The sequence below is a fragment of the Sardina pilchardus genome, chromosome 23 (genome assembly GCF_963854185.1).
Source record: "Sardina pilchardus chromosome 23, fSarPil1.1, whole genome shotgun sequence".
NCBI classification, from domain to species: Eukaryota; Metazoa; Chordata; class Actinopteri; order Clupeiformes; family Clupeidae; genus Sardina; species Sardina pilchardus.
This window is the reverse complement of record NC_085016.1, coordinates 28,634,997-28,654,220: the sequence shown is the minus strand read 5'-3', so window position 1 is coordinate 28,654,220 and position 19,224 is coordinate 28,634,997. Positions and strand designations below refer to the sequence as shown.

General features: G+C 48.2%; 3 protein-coding genes across 6 annotated transcripts; 1 reads left to right on the top strand and 2 right to left on the bottom strand.

The window, feature by feature from the left end:
- Positions 1-1,045: 1,045 nt before the first annotated feature.
- Positions 1,046-8,070, bottom strand: LOC134071222 (uncharacterized). Of its 3 annotated transcripts, XR_009937030.1 has the most exons (3): positions 7,782-8,070; positions 6,981-7,188; positions 1,046-1,301 (listed from the first exon to the last, which is right to left on the bottom strand). XR_009937030.1 is itself a non-coding variant. In XM_062527858.1 (2 exons), exons 1-2 carry the CDS (start codon positions 7,581-7,583, stop codon positions 1,065-1,067), a joined length of 843 nt encoding a protein of 280 aa, XP_062383842.1. In that variant the 5' UTR covers positions 7,584-7,622; the 3' UTR covers positions 1,046-1,064. The 3 variants fall into 3 exon arrangements, 2 of the variants coding, with proteins under 2 accessions (XP_062383842.1, XP_062383843.1); XM_062527858.1 differs by lacking the exon at positions 7,782-8,070 and having other exon boundaries at positions 1,046-1,304; positions 6,981-7,622; XM_062527859.1 differs by lacking the exon at positions 7,782-8,070 and having other exon boundaries at positions 6,981-7,622.
- Positions 8,071-13,108: 5,038 nt separating this feature from the next.
- Positions 13,109-15,269, top strand: LOC134071226 (uncharacterized). Its single transcript, XM_062527865.1, has 2 exons — positions 13,109-13,526; positions 14,414-15,269. The coding sequence occupies exons 1-2, from the start codon at positions 13,324-13,326 to the stop codon at positions 15,267-15,269; spliced, it is 1,059 nt and encodes a 352-aa protein (XP_062383849.1). The 5' UTR covers positions 13,109-13,323.
- Positions 15,270-15,518: 249 nt separating this feature from the next.
- Positions 15,519-17,758, bottom strand: LOC134071225 (uncharacterized). 2 transcript variants are annotated; one of them, XM_062527863.1, is made up of 4 exons: positions 17,596-17,758; positions 16,857-17,051; positions 16,693-16,763; positions 15,519-16,592 (listed from the first exon to the last, which is right to left on the bottom strand). In XM_062527863.1, the coding sequence occupies exons 1-4, from the start codon at positions 17,599-17,601 to the stop codon at positions 15,623-15,625; spliced, it is 1,242 nt and encodes a 413-aa protein (XP_062383847.1). In that variant the 5' UTR covers positions 17,602-17,758; the 3' UTR covers positions 15,519-15,622. The 2 variants fall into 2 exon arrangements, with proteins under 2 accessions (XP_062383847.1, XP_062383848.1); XM_062527864.1 differs by having other exon boundaries at positions 16,693-16,755.
- Positions 17,759-19,224: the final 1,466 nt, after the last annotated feature.

Here is a 19,224-nt window from a genome sequence, read left to right as displayed (position 1 = left end):
GACAGAGCCCAGCACATACACACACACAATGATCTAAAGACAGATGCCAGCACACACAGATCTGAGGACAGACTGAAGCACACACACACAGGAATCTGAGGACAGCCCCCCCCCACACACACACAGATGTGAGAACACACTGAGTACACACACACACACACAGATGTGAGGACACACTGAGTACACACACACACACAGATCTGAGGACAGACCCAAGCACACAAACACAGGAATCTGAGGACAGACACCCGCACGTACACACACTTATATCTGAGGACAGACCTCAGGTCACACACACACACACAAACACATATATCTAAGGAGAAGGCACACATCCTGATCTGAAGACAAACCCCAGCAGACTTACAGATATTTGAGGACAGAACCCAGCAGACACACACACACACACACACACACACACACACACACACACACACACACACACACATTGATCTGGGGACAGACCCCTGCACACACACACACACACACACACACACACACACACACACACACACTGATCTAAAGAGAGACACCAGCACACATTGATCTGAGGACAGAGCCCAGCACATACACACACACACTGATCTAAAGACAGACTCCATTACATCCAGATCTGAGGACAGACACCAGTATTCAGACACAGATTTGAAGACAGACCAAAGCGCACACACACAGAAATCTGAGGACAGACCCCCGTACACACACACACAGATCTGAGGACAGATCCGAGGACACACACAAACAGATGTGAGGACAGACCCAAGCACAAACACACCCATATCTGAGGACAGACCCCCGTACACACACAAACAGATGTGAGGACAGACCCCAGCAAAAACACACCCATATCTGAGGACAGACCCCCGTACACACACACACAGATCTGAGGACAGATCCGAGGACACACACGAACAGATGTGAGGACAGACCCCAGCACAAACACACCCATATCTGAGGACAGACCCCCGTACATGTAACCAAGGTGTAACTCGTTTTGCTGGGGAGCTATGCTATGGGTGTTCAACAAACCAAGGATGATGACTACTTATGAAAATCAAATATATTTATTTAACACAATACTTTAAAAGACACAGTCCGTTAAGCAGAGAAGGCACCAGTTCACAAGCAGTGGACCAATCCGAGTGGTGGGGGGAGAGAAGCACGTCTGATCCAGGAAGCGAGGGAGAAGGCCGTGCGCAGCTACACACACACACAGTTCCAAGGGAGGGGGGCGGCCAATAGTCGAGCGGGCGTCCAGGCAATCCAAAACAATCCAGGCCACACTTCGCTGCACACGCGCACTGCTGGAAGAAGAGAAGAACTAATACCAGACGGCCACAACTGCAATAAGTGTGAACATTACAATTCTAACAGTCAATAGTCTTCCGATGGCAATTTACTAAATAAGAGTCACAACGTCCCAAAAATAGCACAGCAACATAAGACGAGGCACACAGTCTTTTCAATACACAAACACAGCACGGCACACGAGACACGTTGTCACGAAAAGTCCATCAACATGTAAAAACTGTTGTCCACAATCCCACGGCGATCATGGCAGGAAGGCTAATAGGCATCTGTACGCGGAAGCACTGCAGCACAGGTTGAGGAATACAAACACTTAACTTAGTGGAGGGCGACCGATGTCGCACCTCCAGATGATATAGTAAGCAGCGAACTCCGTGCACTCCTCGGCACCGATCAAAGGGTAGAAACACAGGAAACTCCGGGTCCGATGGATTTCTTCTAACACGTTGCCACAGCCCAACACTCCACGCACCGTGCACCAAGCTCTATACTATTCCCCCTCGCTGTGTCTTCCCTCAATGAGTTGTTCTCTTTTTGTTAGCCACAATGCTGCTTCCCCAATTACCCCCAAATCACCACACCTGTGTCTACAGGTCGCATTACATGCACGTCACACACACGCACATCCACCACCAAAATTCTCAATCGCACCAGACATTGACAGCCCTCACCAGATCGCACAGTTACGTCTCCTATACCACATAAATTCACCCGTGACATTCTCCCCCAGAGTGAATGGGTTCTTGTCCCAAGAACCTCCCTTTATTGTCTATACCTCTCAGGTGGTCTACCCATATTGGCCCTCTCAGAGTGGCGAACCACTGACGGCTGCAGAGGGGCCGCAGGCTGCTGGGCGGCCGGCTGGGGGGCCGCAGGCTGCTGGGCAGCCGGCTGAAGAGGGGCCTCAGGCTGCTGGGCGGCCGGCTGGGGGGCCGCAGGCTGCTGGGCGGCCGGCTGAAGAGGGGCCTCAGGCTGCTGGGCGGCCGGCTGAGGGGCCGCAGGCTGCTGGGCGGCCGGCTGAAGAGGGGCCTCAGGCTGCTGGGCGGCCGGCTGCAGAGGGGCCGCAGGCTGCTGGGCGGCCGGCTGCAGAGGGGCCACAGGCTGCTGGGCGGCCGGCTGAGGGGCCGCAGGCTGCTGGGCGGTCGGCTGAAGAGGGGCCACAGGCTGCTGGGCGGCCGGCTGAAGAGGGGCCGCAGGCTGCTGGGCGGTCGGCTGAAGAGGGGCCACAGGCTGCTGGGCGGCCGGCTGAGGGGCCGCAGGCTGCTGGGCGGCCGGCTGAAGAGGGGCCACAGGCTGCTGGGCGGCCGGCTGCAGAGGGGCCGCAGGCTGCTGGGCGGCCGGCTGCAGAGGGGCCACAGGCTGCTGGGCGGCCGGCTGAGGGGCCGCAGGCTGCTGGGCGGCCGGCTGAAGAGGAGCCGCAGGCTGCTGGGCGGCCGGCTGAAGAGGGGCCACAGGCTGCTGGGCGGCCGGCTGAGGGACCGCAGGCTGAGGGTCAGGAGTGGCTGAGGTTCCAATTATTCCCGGGACGAATTCCCAGTCAGTTGATTGGGTGGTAGCTATGGTGCTTTGCTCCTCGGGGTCAATAGTGGGGTAAAGCACACAGGGCCGAAGTTGGTTCCGATGGAGAACACGCATCAGGCCGTCACGGCCTTCTGGTCTCACTTTATACACAGGGTGCCCCGGCTGGGTTTGTCCCACTATCACGTATGGCTGACTCTCCCATCGATCTTGCAATTTTCCCTGCCCTTGTCTCTTTCTATTTAAAACTAACACCCGTTCCCCTGGCAAAAGAGGCGCATTCTTGGCAGTCTGGTCATACAATCTCTTATTCTTATCAGCTGCTTTTTTGATATTATCTAAAGCTTTAGCGTAGGCATAGGCTAGCTGCTGTTGGTGTCGCATTACCCACTCTGCTGTGTCCCCTCCCACAGTGGTGGCCCCTGCCCCAAGCACCATTTCAACAGGTAACCTTACGTGTCGCCCAAACATAAGGTATGTCGGCGCGTACCCTGTAGAAGTGTGAATGCTATTGTTGTATGCTTGGATCAACGACGGCAAATATTCTGGCCACTTAGTCTGTTGGTCTTGCTCCATAGTGCCCAAAAGATTCAAAAGAGTCTGATTAAATCTTTCACACCCCCCATTCCCTTGCGGGTGATAGGGGGTAGTGCGGGTTTTCTGGCAACCATACAGGCGACAGAGCTCAGATATCAATTCAGACTGAAAGTTAGCCCCTTGGTCAGAATGAATTGTCTCTGGACAACCAAACGGTTGGATTACGTGTGTCCAAAGAGCCCGAGCCGTAACAAGGGCTGTTTGGTTGGCTGTAGGGACTGCCCAGGCAAACTTCGTGAACAAATCAGTCATTACTAGTATATTCTGGTAACGGTCAGTTGGTCTACTGAGTGTCAGATAGTCTATCGCCAGAATCTGTAAAGGTGCATGGGGGATAATAGGCACCAGAGGAGCCTTACCTTGAGGCCTGGCCTTTCGCAACACACACCGCGGGCATGTTTGTATCCAGCCCCGCACAGTCTCTTCCATATTGGACCAATAGAAACTCCTCCGAAGGAGGTATAAGGTCCTCTCTAGCCCTTGATGACCCGTATGATGATGGAAAGCCTCCCATAGAGAGTATGTGTGTGCAGAGGGGACCACGATTTGTGTGCAAGGCTCGAGGGTATGGGGATCTTGGATCACCCTACAGATAACCCCTTCACGCATCTCCAGCCTACTCCATTGGCTAAAGAGGAGTTGCACCTCATGGCCCAGTTTCCTCCTTCCTTCCCCCTTTGGTAATCTGCCCTCCCCCAGGCTACGGGCGATGATTTGCAAGACTCTGTCTTTCCCTTGCAGTTCTCTCCATCGGCCAGGATCCCACCCCCAGCCCTGCGGATGATCCAACTCTCCTGCATGCACCCCTACTGCACTAACCAAGAGTTCATCATCTGATGCAACAAGGGACTTACTAGTGGAGGGGACAGGCTGGCCATCCGGCAACCGTGACAACACATCAGCATTAACATGCTCTTTCCCAGGTCGGTGTTTGATGGTGTAGTCAAAGCTGGCCAACTGCGCTACCCACCTTTGTTCCACTGAGCCCAACTTAGCTGAGGGTAAATGTACGAGAGGGCTATTATCAGTCACTACCACAATACGAGCCCCCCAGACAAAATCTTTGAACTTCTCCACAAGAGCCCATTTTAGTGCGAGTAGTTCAAGTTTAAACGAGCTATAGTTTGCGTCATTGCGCTCTGTGGAGTGGAGGCTTCTACTTGCATACGCTTTCACGCGTTCCAGGCCGTCCTGCTGTTGTGCCAGTACCGCTCCCAAGCCATGGTTGCTAGCATCCGTATACAAGATAAAAGGCAGTTCGAAATTGGCATAAGCCAGTACAGGTGCTTCAAGCAAATTTTGTTTCAGCTGTTGAAATGCTAGCTCACAAGCAGGTGTCCAGTGTATCGGAGGTGAAGACCGCCCACGGCTATGGCTGGTTCCCCCTAGAAGCTGGTTAAGGGGCTTTGCTATTTTAGCAAAGTCTTTAATAAACCTCCTATAATAGCCAGCAAAGCCTAAGAAGGCCCTGACTTGTCGAACGGTTGTAGGAGCTTTCCAGTCTTGCACAGCTGCTATCTTTTCAGGGTCCGGTGCTACACCTTTTTGGCTAACAATATGTCCAAGAAATTTCACTTGTCTGCGAAAAAGCTGACATTTATCAAGACGCAATTTGAGCCCATAGTGCCCAATGGCCTGAAAGATTTTCTCAAGATCTTTCAAGTGAGTAGCAAAATCCTTAGAGTAACAAATCACATCGTCCAAGTACACTAATGCTGATTCAGTTAATTGGTTACCGAGGCAACGCTGCATCAGTCTTTGGAATGTTGCTGGTGCGTTGGTTAACCCAAATGGCAATCTCTCGAACTCAAAGAGTCCGAAAGGTGTGGTGAAGGCCGTTTTCTCACGATCAGACTCCTGTACCTCCACCTGCCAGTATCCGCTGGCGAGGTCGAGGGTAGAATAGAACTCAGCTGCATTCAAATTAGTCAATGACTCTTCCACTCGGGGCAAGGGGAAAGCATCGCGATGCGTCACACTGTTCAATTTTCTGTAATCGACACAGAAGCGCCATGCCCCGCATTTCTTTCGAACTAAAACAATGGGGGCTGCCCATGGGCTACAGCTTTCCCTGACAACACCACTCTGTAGCATTCCCTGGAGTAACGAGCGGAGTTCCTTATACAGGGTTGGGGGCACCGGCCTATACCGCTCACGCATCGGAACAGCGCTCCCTGTTGGAATGTGATGTTTTACGACTGTAGTCCTACCATAGTCCTCAGTATGTTGAGAAAAAATGTGTTGCCACTTAGTTACAAACTGTTGGAGCTGCTGTTGTTGTGTAGGGTTCAGGCCCTCCCCCTGTAACCCAGTGACCTTGGCTTCTGTGACCCTGTCCTGTTCTTGTGCCAACTGCACCACCTGGACTTCAATAACATCCTGGCTCACCATTTGTAAAGAAATATCCTCCCCATTTCTAATATCCTCAGGATCGATGGCCGAGATGACAGCTAAACGCTGTAATCGCCTTAGCGTCACAGGGTGGCGATGTACGTTACGCACCCTAACGGGAACCCTCCCCCGCCGGATAGTACCCACAGTCCTTGCCACCTCTAAGCCCCCAATCTCCCCTGCTGGCTCAATCACGACGGGACAATTCTGTAAAGGGGCGTCGTTGTTAACTTTTGCCCACACTAAGGCCTCGGCCTGGGCTGGAATGGTGACATTATAATTATACGCAAGTCTAGCTGTACGAGGTTTGGCCCGTTGAGAGGTAGTAGCACGGATTCTATTACAATCTGCAAATGCTATATCCCATTCTTTGCCTAGGGAGTGAAGCTGTGGTGTGTAGGCAGAGGTGTTTGGGCGGCTAAACAACTCCTGCCAGCAGGCTGATATTACATTCATCCCTAGGATGGCCTTACTAGCCCCAAGACAATTATCCTTAACAACTACAACCCCCCTAGAGGGCACATTCGTTTCCCCAATCTGAAAATCCATCATCATATATCCAACATATGGAATGTGCAACCCATTAGCTGCTTGCAGAGTGAGCCATGACAGGTTATCAGTACAGGGGTTTTTCGTACTTCCAAAAAGTTCATTACAAAGGGTCTCACTAAACAGGGTGACCTGGGATCCTGTATCTAACAGGCATTGAACATCTTTCCCATCAGCTTTTACAGTCACTAAAGGGCAAGAACCCGCTACCCAGGCCCTGCTACTAAGTGCATGGGGGTCATTTTGAAAGTGCCCAGCCACTTGACCCGCAGTGACTGGTAAGCCTAAAAACCCTGTTGGCCGTCTTTGGGGGGGCAGTGCCTACTAATATGTCCCGACTCCCCACACTGATTACAGATGGGCTTGCCTTGGGCATCCCATTGGTACCGGACAGATGGTGGGGGAGTTTGAGAGCGAGGGGGCAATCGTGCCGGCCTTCGCCATGTGCCATCGGAGTATGCCCGCTCTCTGTGTGGTGCCCTAAATGGTGCCTGGTCATTCTTAAGTTCGTCTAGTAAAGTCTTTGTCATGACAGTCATCTGTTCCCGGACCTCCTTTAAAATTTCGGCCTTAAATGTCTGTTTCCAATCACTAGATGTATCAGAGGGCCTACTCACCGTCAGGCAGGACGTAGTAGGCCACCCGTCGTTCTGCTCTTCCTCCAGGGCCAGCGCCTCCTTCCATACGTCCGCAAATGAAAGGCCCGAGTTCCTCCTCACTTGTTGTCTTAACTCTCGTCTCACATGGTCGTCCTTTAGGCCCATGATGAACTGGTCACGCAAGACAGGATCCTCATTGGCAAGACCGTCCCGCCGTTCTTTCAACCTTGAAAACAGTTCACGCAGGCGTAGAGAGAAAGATTTAAGGGATTGGCCAGACTCCTGCCTACAGTTAAAAAACTGGGTTCGCAGAGCGGCAATAGAGGTAATCTCCCCATATAACCTCGCTAGTGCAGCAAAAATTTTAGTTGGAGTGTCTCTATCTGCTGACTCCAATGTCAAAATTTCTCGTCTAGCTTCCCCCTCTAGATTACTGAGCACGAAGGCAGCTTTCTGCTGTTCATTAAGCGCCTGCAGGCTTAACATAGTCTCTAACTGTTGTTTCCAGTCTCTGAATTTTAACTCAGTCCCAACGCCACTAAACTTTTGTGACCATGGGGCACCCATGAAAACTGGCGTCATGACCTGTGAGGTCCCTGCACTAGCTTCGTCCCCCGGCATGTTGAACAGACACAGCGCTCCAACCCAGAGAAAACACCCTGCTCGCAGCGCCAAATGTAACCAAGGTGTAACTCGTTTTGCTGGGGAGCTATGCTATGGGTGTTCAACAAACCAAGGATGACGACTACTTATGAAAATCAAATATATTTATTTAACACAATACTTTAAAAGACACAGTCCGTTAAGCAGAGAAGGCACCAGTTCACAAGCAGTGGACCAATCCGAGTGGTGGGGGGAGAGAAGCACGTCTGATCCAGGAAGCGAGGGAGAAGGCCGTGCGCAGCTACACACACACACAGTTCCAAGGGAGGGGGGCGGCCAATAGTCGAGCGGGCGTCCAGGCAATCCAAAACAATCCAGGCCACACTTCGCTGCACACGCGCACTGCTGGAAGAAGAGAAGAACTAATACCAGACGGCCACAACTGCAATAAGTGTGAACATTACAATTCTAACAGTCAATAGTCTTCCGATGGCAATTTACTAAATAAGAGTCACAACGTCCCAAAAATAGCACAGCAACATAAGACGAGGCACACAGTCTTTTCAATACACAAACACAGCACGGCACACGAGACACGTTGTCACGAAAAGTCCATCAACATGTAAAAACTGTTGTCCACAATCCCACGGCGATCATGGCAGGAAGGCTAATAGGCATCTGTACGCGGAAGCACTGCAGCACAGGTTGAGGAATACAAACACTTAACTTAGTGGAGGGCGACCGATGTCGCACCTCCAGATGATATAGTAAGCAGCGAACTCCGTGCACTCCTCGGCACCGATCAAAGGGTAGAAACACAGGAAACTCCGGGTCCGATGGATTTCTTCTAACACGTTGCCACAGCCCAACACTCCACGCACCGTGCACCAAGCTCTATACTATTCCCCCTCGCTGTGTCTTCCCTCAATGAGTTGTTCTCTTTTTGTTAGCCACAATGCTGCTTCCCCAATTACCCCCAAATCACCACACCTGTGTCTACAGGTCGCATTACATGCACGTCACACAAACGCACACCCACCACCAAAATTCTCAATCGCACCAGACATTGACAGCCCTCACCAGATCGCACAGTTACGTCTCCTATACCACATAAATTCACCCGTGACATACACACACACACATATCTGAGGACAGATCCGAGGACACACACGAACAGATGTGAGGACAGACCCCAGCACAAACACACCCATATCTGAGGACAGACCCCCGCTGTTATTACCTAGGGGTAAGGCCACAACAAAAGAGGGAGTCGAGAGGTTGGATTGTTAACTAAAATATGGATTTATTAACTAAAGCAAATCATCTAATAGCAAATGAACAACAACGAGTGTGAGATGGGTCCAAGTCAGTTGTCAGTAATGCATGAATGTTGAATGTTTGCAATGTGTCTGAGTGTAGTGTTGCATGTCCAAAACCCAAAGTCAGAATGGCCCTCTCAAGGAGAGATGGAGCAGCCTTCTTAACTGCACCCCTCAGCTGCAGCCCATCAGCTCGTTAGGTCCTTAGCACACCTGAAAACAAGACCAAGAGAAAGACAACGAGCAGAAGGCCTCACAGGCCGTCACACCCTCCCCCATAAAACAGAAACCATAGGTTTCTGAAATGTTTTATACTTTTAGGCCCCAAAAACATCCAATATGGACAACAATTAAATTACAATATGCAACTGTTAAAACAATGTCTACACCACATTCAATTCATTTACCACTTTAATTGACTAACCACAAGTTTTCCCACTAACTATATCCCCAAAGCTAGCTAAACTTACCTGTCGTCTTCATGTGGATTTGCGGCGGGTTGTTATGCACCTTAAACCAGCGGGTTTACAAAGCGACCTGCAATAGGCAACCCCGTAAATTCCCACGGACGTGCTCCCGAGACTAATCACCCAGAGATGACTGACACGAACCGCATTGCCACAACACTACAACCCCCCCTGACGCAACCCAAAGGGGAAACGCCACTCAAGCCTAACAGGGAAAACAGAACTTTGCACATTAAAGTGGCAAACAAACAATTTTTAAGCAAACGGCACAAGACAAAACTATGAAGGCTAGGACCAACATACTTGACCATTTACCAATACAATATTCGGCCAATGACTGAAGAAAACAAGTACCTAAACTATCCAACCTATACCAACCTCTCTCGCCCCCCTTCAAAAAGTGCAACGCACTCACCAAACTGATGAATTCTATTTCGGAGACAATTGTCGGCAAAACATATGTTCTTAAGGCTCCAGCGACCATCACCATAGACTAGCCTGTAGCAAGGCACAGAAAAACATACGTCGCACATTCAACACACAAAAACCAACAAAGCCGACAAAATACCTGTTGCAAACTGACAGTCAAGCAAAGTATGCAACCAAACAAACGAATAAACCTCACATTTCTGGTCTTCAAACCCCAACATGCGAGAAACCAAGATCCAAAACTCACATTAGCCTACGGCACTACCCCGAACGACTATGTGAGCAGCAGCCCAACCAAATCACACCTGCTTGCCTGCACCTGAGCAGACACCAATCAAGTGCTACGACTGCTAACCAAATTGTACCTACCGGCACCCAAAGAACCAAAACTTGCACTAGCCTACGGCATTCCCCCGAACGACTATGCAAGCAGCAGCCCAACCAAATCACACTGCTTGCCTGCACCTGAGCAGAAACCAGTGCTACGACTGCGAACCAAATTGTACCTACCGGCACCAAAGGACAATTTTTGGGATTTACCAGCCCACGAGCCTACCTGACGCTCTGCACCTGAGCAGACCATCCAGGCGATCCCAACTCTACACTCCCACACAAAAAGGAACACATGCAAATTGCCAATGAATGTGCGCCACACGCACCAAATTCACTACCCCCCCCTGCACCTGAGCAAGGCAAGGTCCGTGACAAACGACAATTGCATGCAAAACCTAAAGGGAGCAACCACAGAACAATTAACGACGAAAATGAATGTGCGACTAAAAATGAAACTAACAGAAAAAAGTTTGTTTAGACGAGCCCCCATGTTATGACCTAGGGGTAAGGCCACAACAAAAGAGGGAGTCGAGAGGTTGGATTGTTAACTAAAATATGGATTTATTAACTAAAGCAAATCAACTAATAGCAAATGAACAACAACGAGTGTGAGATGGGTCCAAGTCAGTTGTCAGTAATGCATGAATGTTGAATGTTTGCAATGTGTCTGAGTGTAGTGTTGCATGTCCAAAACCCAAAGTCAGAATGGCCCTCTCAAGGAGAGATGGAGCAGCCTTCTTAACTGCAACCCTCAGCTGCAGCCCATCAGCTCGTTAGGTCCTTAGCACACCTGAAAACAAGACCAAGAGAAAGACAACGAGCAGAAGGCCTCACAGGCCGTCACACCCTTGGGGGTGTGTGTGCGGGTGTTATGACCCCTAGGTCATAACACCCGCACACACACACACACAGATCTGAAGAGAGATCCCCACACACACACACCCCCAATCTGAGGACAGACCACGCACACACAGACAGAGGACAGACCGAAGCACACACACGCAGATCTGAGGAAAGACCCCCGCATACACACACACACACACACACGCACGCACACATATCTGAGGACAGACCCCCACACACACACACGCACAGATCTGAATACAGACACCCGTACACACACACACTTATATCTGATGACAGATCTGAGACTACACACGCACAGATCAGAGGACAGACCCCAGGTCACACCCACACACACACATATCTAAAGAGAAACCCAGGCACAGACACACACCCAGATCTGAAGACAAACCCCAGCAGACACACAGAGATCTGAGGACAGAACCCAGCAGACACACACACACACACACACACACATTGATCTGAGGACAGAACCCAGCAGACACACACACACATACACACACACACACTGATCTGACGACAGACCCCAGCACACACACACACACACACACACACACACACACTGATCTGAGGACAGACCCCAGACACACACACACACATACACACACACACACACTGATCTGAGGACAGACACTAGCACACACACACACACATTGATCTAAGGACAGAACCCAGCAGACACACACACACTGATCTGAGGACAGACCCCAGCACACACACACATACACACACACACTGATCTGAGGACAGACCCCAGCACACACACACACACACACACACACACACTGATCTGAGGACAGACACTAGCACACACTGATCTGAGGACAGAGCCCAGCACATACACACACACAATGATCTAAAGACAGATGCCAGCACACACAGATCTGAGGACAGACTGAAGCACACACACACAGGAATCTGAGGACAGCCCCCCCACACACACACACAGATGTGAGAACACACTGAGTACACACACACACACAGATGTGAGGACACACTGAGTACACACACACACACACAGAGATCTGAGGACAGACCCAAGCACACAAACACAGGAATCTGAGGACAGACACCCGCACGTACACACACTTATATCTGAGGACAGACCTCAGGTCACACACACAAACACATATATCTAAGGAGAAGGCACACATCCTGATCTGAAGACAAACCCCAGCAGACTTACAGATATTTGAGGACAGAACCCAGCAGACACACACACACACACACACACACACACACACACATATTGATCTGGGGACAGACCCCTGCACACACACACACACACACACACACTGATCTAAAGAGAGACACCAGCACACATTGATCTGAGGACAGAGCCCAGCACATACACACACACACTGATCTAAAGACAGACTCCATTACATCCAGATCTGAGGACAGACACCAGTATAGCCTCCATGCAGCGAGAATTGTGACGTATTTCCTACTGTATTTCCTACTACGCCCCCATCTTCCGGTTAATTTCCTTATTTACATACCGCTGCCCTCATCAGCCGAGCGATGTCTAGCTCTTCCACCAGCACGGTCTGGCCAATCCAAACTTTTCTCACCTGTCATCCTTCGTTGGTGAACACACTACCTGTTCCGATTAGAGTTGGGACATCCCTCGCCATCTTAAATAACTGTCTGAAAACACAGCTGTTCAGAGAACATCCCCTATAGCACTAGGCTAGGCTACTACAGACACTCGTTGATGCACTCATTGTGATTTTTTATTATATATATATATATTTTTAATTATTGTTAAAATTGGCCTTACAATCTTTAAATGTTTTAATCATGTTTGCATGTCACTTTGATTAAAAAGCGTCAGCCAAATGTAATGTAATGTACATCTGACGCTAACCCACGCGATAATAATATGAGTAGCCTACGGCGCCAAACAGCGACAAACATTTCTGGTTCTTTACAAGGCTAGTGTTTCTAGTTTTTGCCAGCTTAAGAATGGAAAAGGTTTTCCGGTATCAAAAGTTAATGCGACCCAGTTCACAACATTGCTGTGTGCCGTTGTGTGTTGTGTCGGCAAGGTACAACTCGGCTGTAAGCTTTCATTCATTTCCAGTGGAAGAAGGTCTTAGGAAAAAGTGGATCGTTCAGATCAGAAGGGATGACTTCCAAGTAACAAAAAACACAAAAGTGTGTAGCGTTCATTTCAGAGCGGATGACTTTATTGAAGGGACTCGTCTGAGATGTCTCAGAAAAGGTGTTTTCCCTACTCTGTTTGAGTGGAACCACTTCCAGGAGCAGCCGCCGAGGCTGAGTGTTTGGGAACGTCGAGAGAGACCGCTGACCCCTGATCCTGACTCGGACGTAGACGAAGTTATGGACTTTGATGTGGAGAGGACTGGGCATGATTACTGTTCGGTACCCGAAGCTGCAGCTGTGGACATGGTGCTACATGAAAACTCGGAGTTAAAGAGTCAGGTTGAAGACCTACGGAAGCAATTGGCGCAGTCAAAGATCATACACCGCTTTGGTCTTCAGCGATTTGCTGGGTCCGATGACGACATACGCTTTTATACAAGGTAAGATAATGTGGTAAGCATTTGTTATAGTGTTGCATTGTCCTACTGCAAAGCTATGTGTAAGTATTTTATGCCATGTAAGAAACCAGTGCATGTTTCTGTAACAGCTAGGGTTTCAGGCACTTTGAGGCAGTCAGCTTGAGATTTTTAAGTTTTTTATCTAACTAAAAGCATCTATGCAAAAAGTGGCACATATGGCTATATTCTAGAGGTCCTCCACAATAATTATGTGAGAGTAAAGTGGATGTAATGAAATTACTTTTTATTATAATTCTGTATAAACACAACTATTTAAAAACATATTTTCAAAGGTCAGAGGTCAAAGGTAAAAAACACACTATAATAAATATATTGAGCAAAGATTTTTGAAGTTTGAACCTGGAAAACAATGGTGTTGGCTCCATAAGTAACAAGAACATTCAGAGGTGTTAAGTAGTTTTACAACAAATTGGGAAAAAGTCAGACTAAATGGGTCATTTAGTGAGTGGCTCTTTCAAATGCAAATTCAGGTGAATGGGCCTTTTGAATGGGCCTGCTGCAGGTGAGAGAACTGAAATCCTAGGAATTTATTTTATTGTTTTTACAAAGTGCCATTGATACATTCTCTTCTAAAACATATATATTTGGAAACTAGTTGATTAAAGGTTTCTAATGGTGTCACTTGAATGTTTCTAAGACAAACATAGGCAGAGATTGAGATGTGTGTTTGGAACAGTTTTTCAAATCCCCAGGGGGGGATTTAGACTACAGAGGGTTAATATAGGCCTACTGAATTGTGAAAAGTATTTGGTTATAAGTTATTCTTGTTAATTTAGTAAGGACCCCTTTTTCAGGTCTGTCTTAGCCTACCATAGTAACTGAAGGGTGCTACATTTCTTTCTTGACAGATTTGCAACATATAACCACCTGATGGCCTTCTGGAAGCTGATTGAGCCGGCAACTCACAGGATGATTCGGTCAAATTCCAAAGTTTTCAAGGAGCCTGGAAACACTCGGGCACTTCCTGCAGTCGATGAGCTCTTCATGTTCTTGGTATATCTCTCCTTAGGCCTCAAGCAAAAGGACCTTGGTCATCGTTTTCAAGTACATCAGACCACCGTAAGCCGCATCATAACAACTTGGGTCAACTTCCTGTACTTTGTCCTAGGGTCAGTGTGCATTTGGATGCCGAAAGAGCAAGTACGAGCCCATCTGCCAGAAGAATTTCATAAATTTCGAGACACACAAGTTATTCTAGACTGTACAGAGATCCGCTGCCAAACACCTTCCTCTTTGCTACTGCAAAGTGAGGTCTTTTCAAATTATAAGTCGCACTGCACCTTCAAAGCTTTAATCGGAATGGCACCTCATGGTGCAATAACATTTGTGAGTGCACTTTATGCAGGGTCTATTAGTGACCGGGAGCTGTTCAAACAGTCAGGGATCATTGACCTTCTTACCCCCGACATGGCCATCATGGTGGATAAGGGCTTCTTAATTGATAGACTAGTGCCATGCAAAATCCACCGACCTGTTTTCTTGACTAAGGGGAAACAAATGTCAGTTGATGAAGTGACACACACTCAGTCTGTGGCTAGGCTCAGGGTACATGTTGAGCGTCTTATCCGTCGAGTTAAGGAGCACAAGTTGTTTGACACAGTCATCCCCATGTCCATTTCTGGTAGCATAAACCAACTGTTCACAGTGGCATGTTTGCTTGTGAACTACCAATGTGGACCACTTGTTAAGGCATGGAGCCACTGAGTACACACTCTGTTCTGTGTTCATACCTCTAATCAACAGAAAGACAGTGATTCCTTACACACATTTTATTATAATTTCACACGATACACAACACAAAAAACTATAAGAATCTAAATATATGTATATACATGTGTTGTAATATAATGTAAATAATTCTGAATATTTCAATAATGCTGTATAAAGATATATATATATAGCCTATGTGTATTGTAATATATATATAGTACTATTATAGGGATAGATGGGTATATTGTATATGAATGTATGTGTGTACACACACAAGTGTATATGTTCATATTGTTTACAAGAATGATACAATAAATGTAATTAAATGAAGCAACATCTGAAATGACTTATACATTCAAACACTTCTGTAGGTAGTGGTAAAAAAAAAACAGATCTCCTTGGTCCCTAATGGTGCTCATTACATCTAGATTTTTGTGTATGCGCTCAACAAGCATGTCCTCCTGCGCACATACCACAAAATCACACCACTCTAAACCTGTTAGGAGGATCTGACCTTGTACTTGCCAATAGTACTTGTGCTGCCTCCTAAGCTGCAAAGAACCTTCCGACATCTTCAGGTACGGACAGTCAACGTAACTCTTGATGTTTGGGCATTTAATTTCCAGCAGACCGAATGGTGGGATTTCAGAAGGATCGAACACAACTCCATCAGGGGAGCATCCCAGCCATGGAGCATCAGGGTGTATAATGAACCCGCAGGGTGAATAGTTGACATTTTTTAAACTGCAGTACTCTTTCACAGCAACTGGCTCCATGTCAATTCCTCTCCTCATGTCCTTAGTCAAGACGGTCCCCCTCAAAATTCTGTGTGCCAGATTTTCAGCTGATGTATGACAGCGAACATGGCATGCCTCGTGAAAGCGTGTAGATGTAACTCGCATCTTTCTCAGTCGATGCCATTCCTGGCATGAGCTCTGCTCCCGTGTTGCAGCTTCAATCCTGTGGGCCATGTGGAATGACACTTGTAGCGATTTCATATGTACATGTTCCTCCTCTGACAACACATAGGCGCATGTGGTTGGCTCAAGCCTATAGCCTTGGATGGGAAGGGAAGGTTGGGCAGAGGAGTCTGGGATGTTGATGATTTCCCGCATTTCTGGTGGTTTTTGCTGAAATGCCAGCACACTCCCTGCCTGGACAGCCCCAAAAGCTGACTGAACTAATGGGACTTCCGCTGATATGCCCATGGTGGTCACCAGAGGTGCAAGCAAATGGGGGAAGTCTTTATATGCTTCTGCCACTCTCAATGTGGCAAGATCTGGCATTTCCCCGTCAAGTGCTTTGTAGAGAGAACTTCTGAAAATGTTAAAGAGAAAAAATGAAAAAAAAAAAACTGCAGCATGTACATATTAACCACATCAACACATAGCTTAAACTAAAGGTAATATAATCTCACCTCACACATACAGCCGTAGAATTTTGAGGTTTGCGGACCTCCATGTCTCCCACAGGACCTGGCCTAACACCCTGACAGCAATGACAGCAATGACATATTTTGACATGGCATCACAATAGCTACACGTGCATAGGTACAATTCACATGACCAACAGATGACTTACCATGGTCCTTGGCTTATGCCAGCTCTGCTCAGTTTCTGTGCAACTGTGCACTGGGGGTACAGCAGGGATGCCTAGTTGTGATAGGTGTGCTGTTTGATACAGTAGTGCAACCAAATGGTTGCATAAGGCACACCCCGCCACACATGAGCAGTGGGTGCTCACCAAAATGACAGGCTTTGAGTCTTTTAACACCATCTAGGAAGAAATTGAAGCTTAGATGAGAAACACCTCAACAAGAGATACATATATAAGCATTGTTTTGTAGATGAGAGCCACATAGGCCTACCCATTCATATCCACAAACAGTAGACTGTATCATATACATTTAGATAATGTTACTTATCAGCTGGGCAACTTATCAGCAGGCCTAACCATTACTGTACCCTAACATTGACCCTAGTCACCCTACTCTCAATTCGTGTGGCTTTTCATTTTTCCTCATCGATCTATGACAGACTGCCCTCACGCTGACCTCTCCTGTCAACTTGTTTTTCATCGACACTGTTAGGGAAAAAGATGAACATGCATTTTGAAACTGGGTTACACTCGTTCTTACACTGTGCTAGTTTGTCTGTTTTTGTTAATAGCAGTTTTCAGACAGATTTCAGACAGGAAATACACGTATGTCTAAAACGAAAACGGCTGCAGTATCTTTAAACAAAATAGCGGACGTTAACAAGATTAGCTGCTAGTCACGTCAGTTTGTGTTTACATCAGCATGATAACGTTAGGTACTTACCCTCATAGTTGTCGATGTAACTGCTTATGTACATCTTAAATCCTTTTTCTCTCTTGCTGTTGGGAGCGGCACATGATTTGCTTATGAGTCGGTGTATGTCGTTTACTGTTATACGGGGTAAATCCTGAAGACAACGAGTGTAAAAAAGCGCCATGGCTGTCAGTGTCAGTCTCACTCGTCAGTGTCTCTCGGAGGCGGGCCGCGGGAGTCACGTCAGTGAAGCTAACAGGAAGTTGCTAGCATAGTAGTCTCGAACCCGGAATTGTGACGTGCATGGAGGCTATTCAGACACAGATTTGAAGACAGACCAAAGCGCACACACACAGAAATCTGAGGACAGACCCCCGTACACACACACACAGATCTGAGGACAGATCCGAGGACACACACAAACAGATGTGAGGACAGACCCAAGCACAAACACACCCATATCTGAGGACAGACCCCCGTACACACACAAACAGATGTGAGGACAGACCCCAGCACAAACACACCCATATCTGAGGACAGACCCCCGTACACACACACACAGATCTGAGGACAGATCCGAGGACACACACGAACAGATGTGAGGACAGACCCCAGCACAAACACACCCATATCTGAGGACAGACCCCCGTACACACACACACATATCTGAGGACAGATCCGAGGACACACACGAACAGATGTGAGGACAGACCCCAGCACAAACACACCCATATCTGAGGACCTACCCCCGCACACACACACACACAGATCTGAAGAGAGATCCCCACACACACACACCCCCAATCTGAGGACAGACCACGCACACACAGACAGAGGACAGACCAAAGCACACACACACAGATCTGAGGACAGACCGCCGCATACACACACAAACACACACGCACGCACACATATCTGAGGACAGACCCCCACACACACACACGCACAGATCTGAATACAGACACGCGCACACACACACACTTATATCTGATGACAGATCTGAGACTACACACGCACAGATCAGAGGACAGACACCAGGTCACACCCACACACACATATATCTAAAGAGAAACCCAGGCACAGACACACACCCAGATCTGAAGACAAACCCCATTAGACACACAGAGATCTGAGGACAGAACCCAGCAGACACACACACACACACACACACACATTGATCTGAGGACAGAACCCAGCAGACACACACACACATACACACACACACACACTGATCTGATGACAGACCCCAGCACACACACACACACACACACACACACACACACTGATCTGAGGACAGACCCCAGCACACACACACACTCATATCTGATGACAGACACTAGCACACACACACACATTGATCTAAGGACAGAACCCAGCAGACACACACACACTGATCTGAGGACAGACCCCAGCACACACACACATACACACACACACTGATCTGAGGACAGACCCCAGCACACACACACACACACACACACACACACACACACTGATCTGAGGACAGACACTAGCACACACTGATCTGAGGACAGAGCCCAACACATACACACACACAATGATCTAAAGACAGATGCCAGCACACACAGATCTGAGGACAGACTGAAGCACACACACACAGGAATCTGAGGACAGCCCCCCCACACACACACACAGATG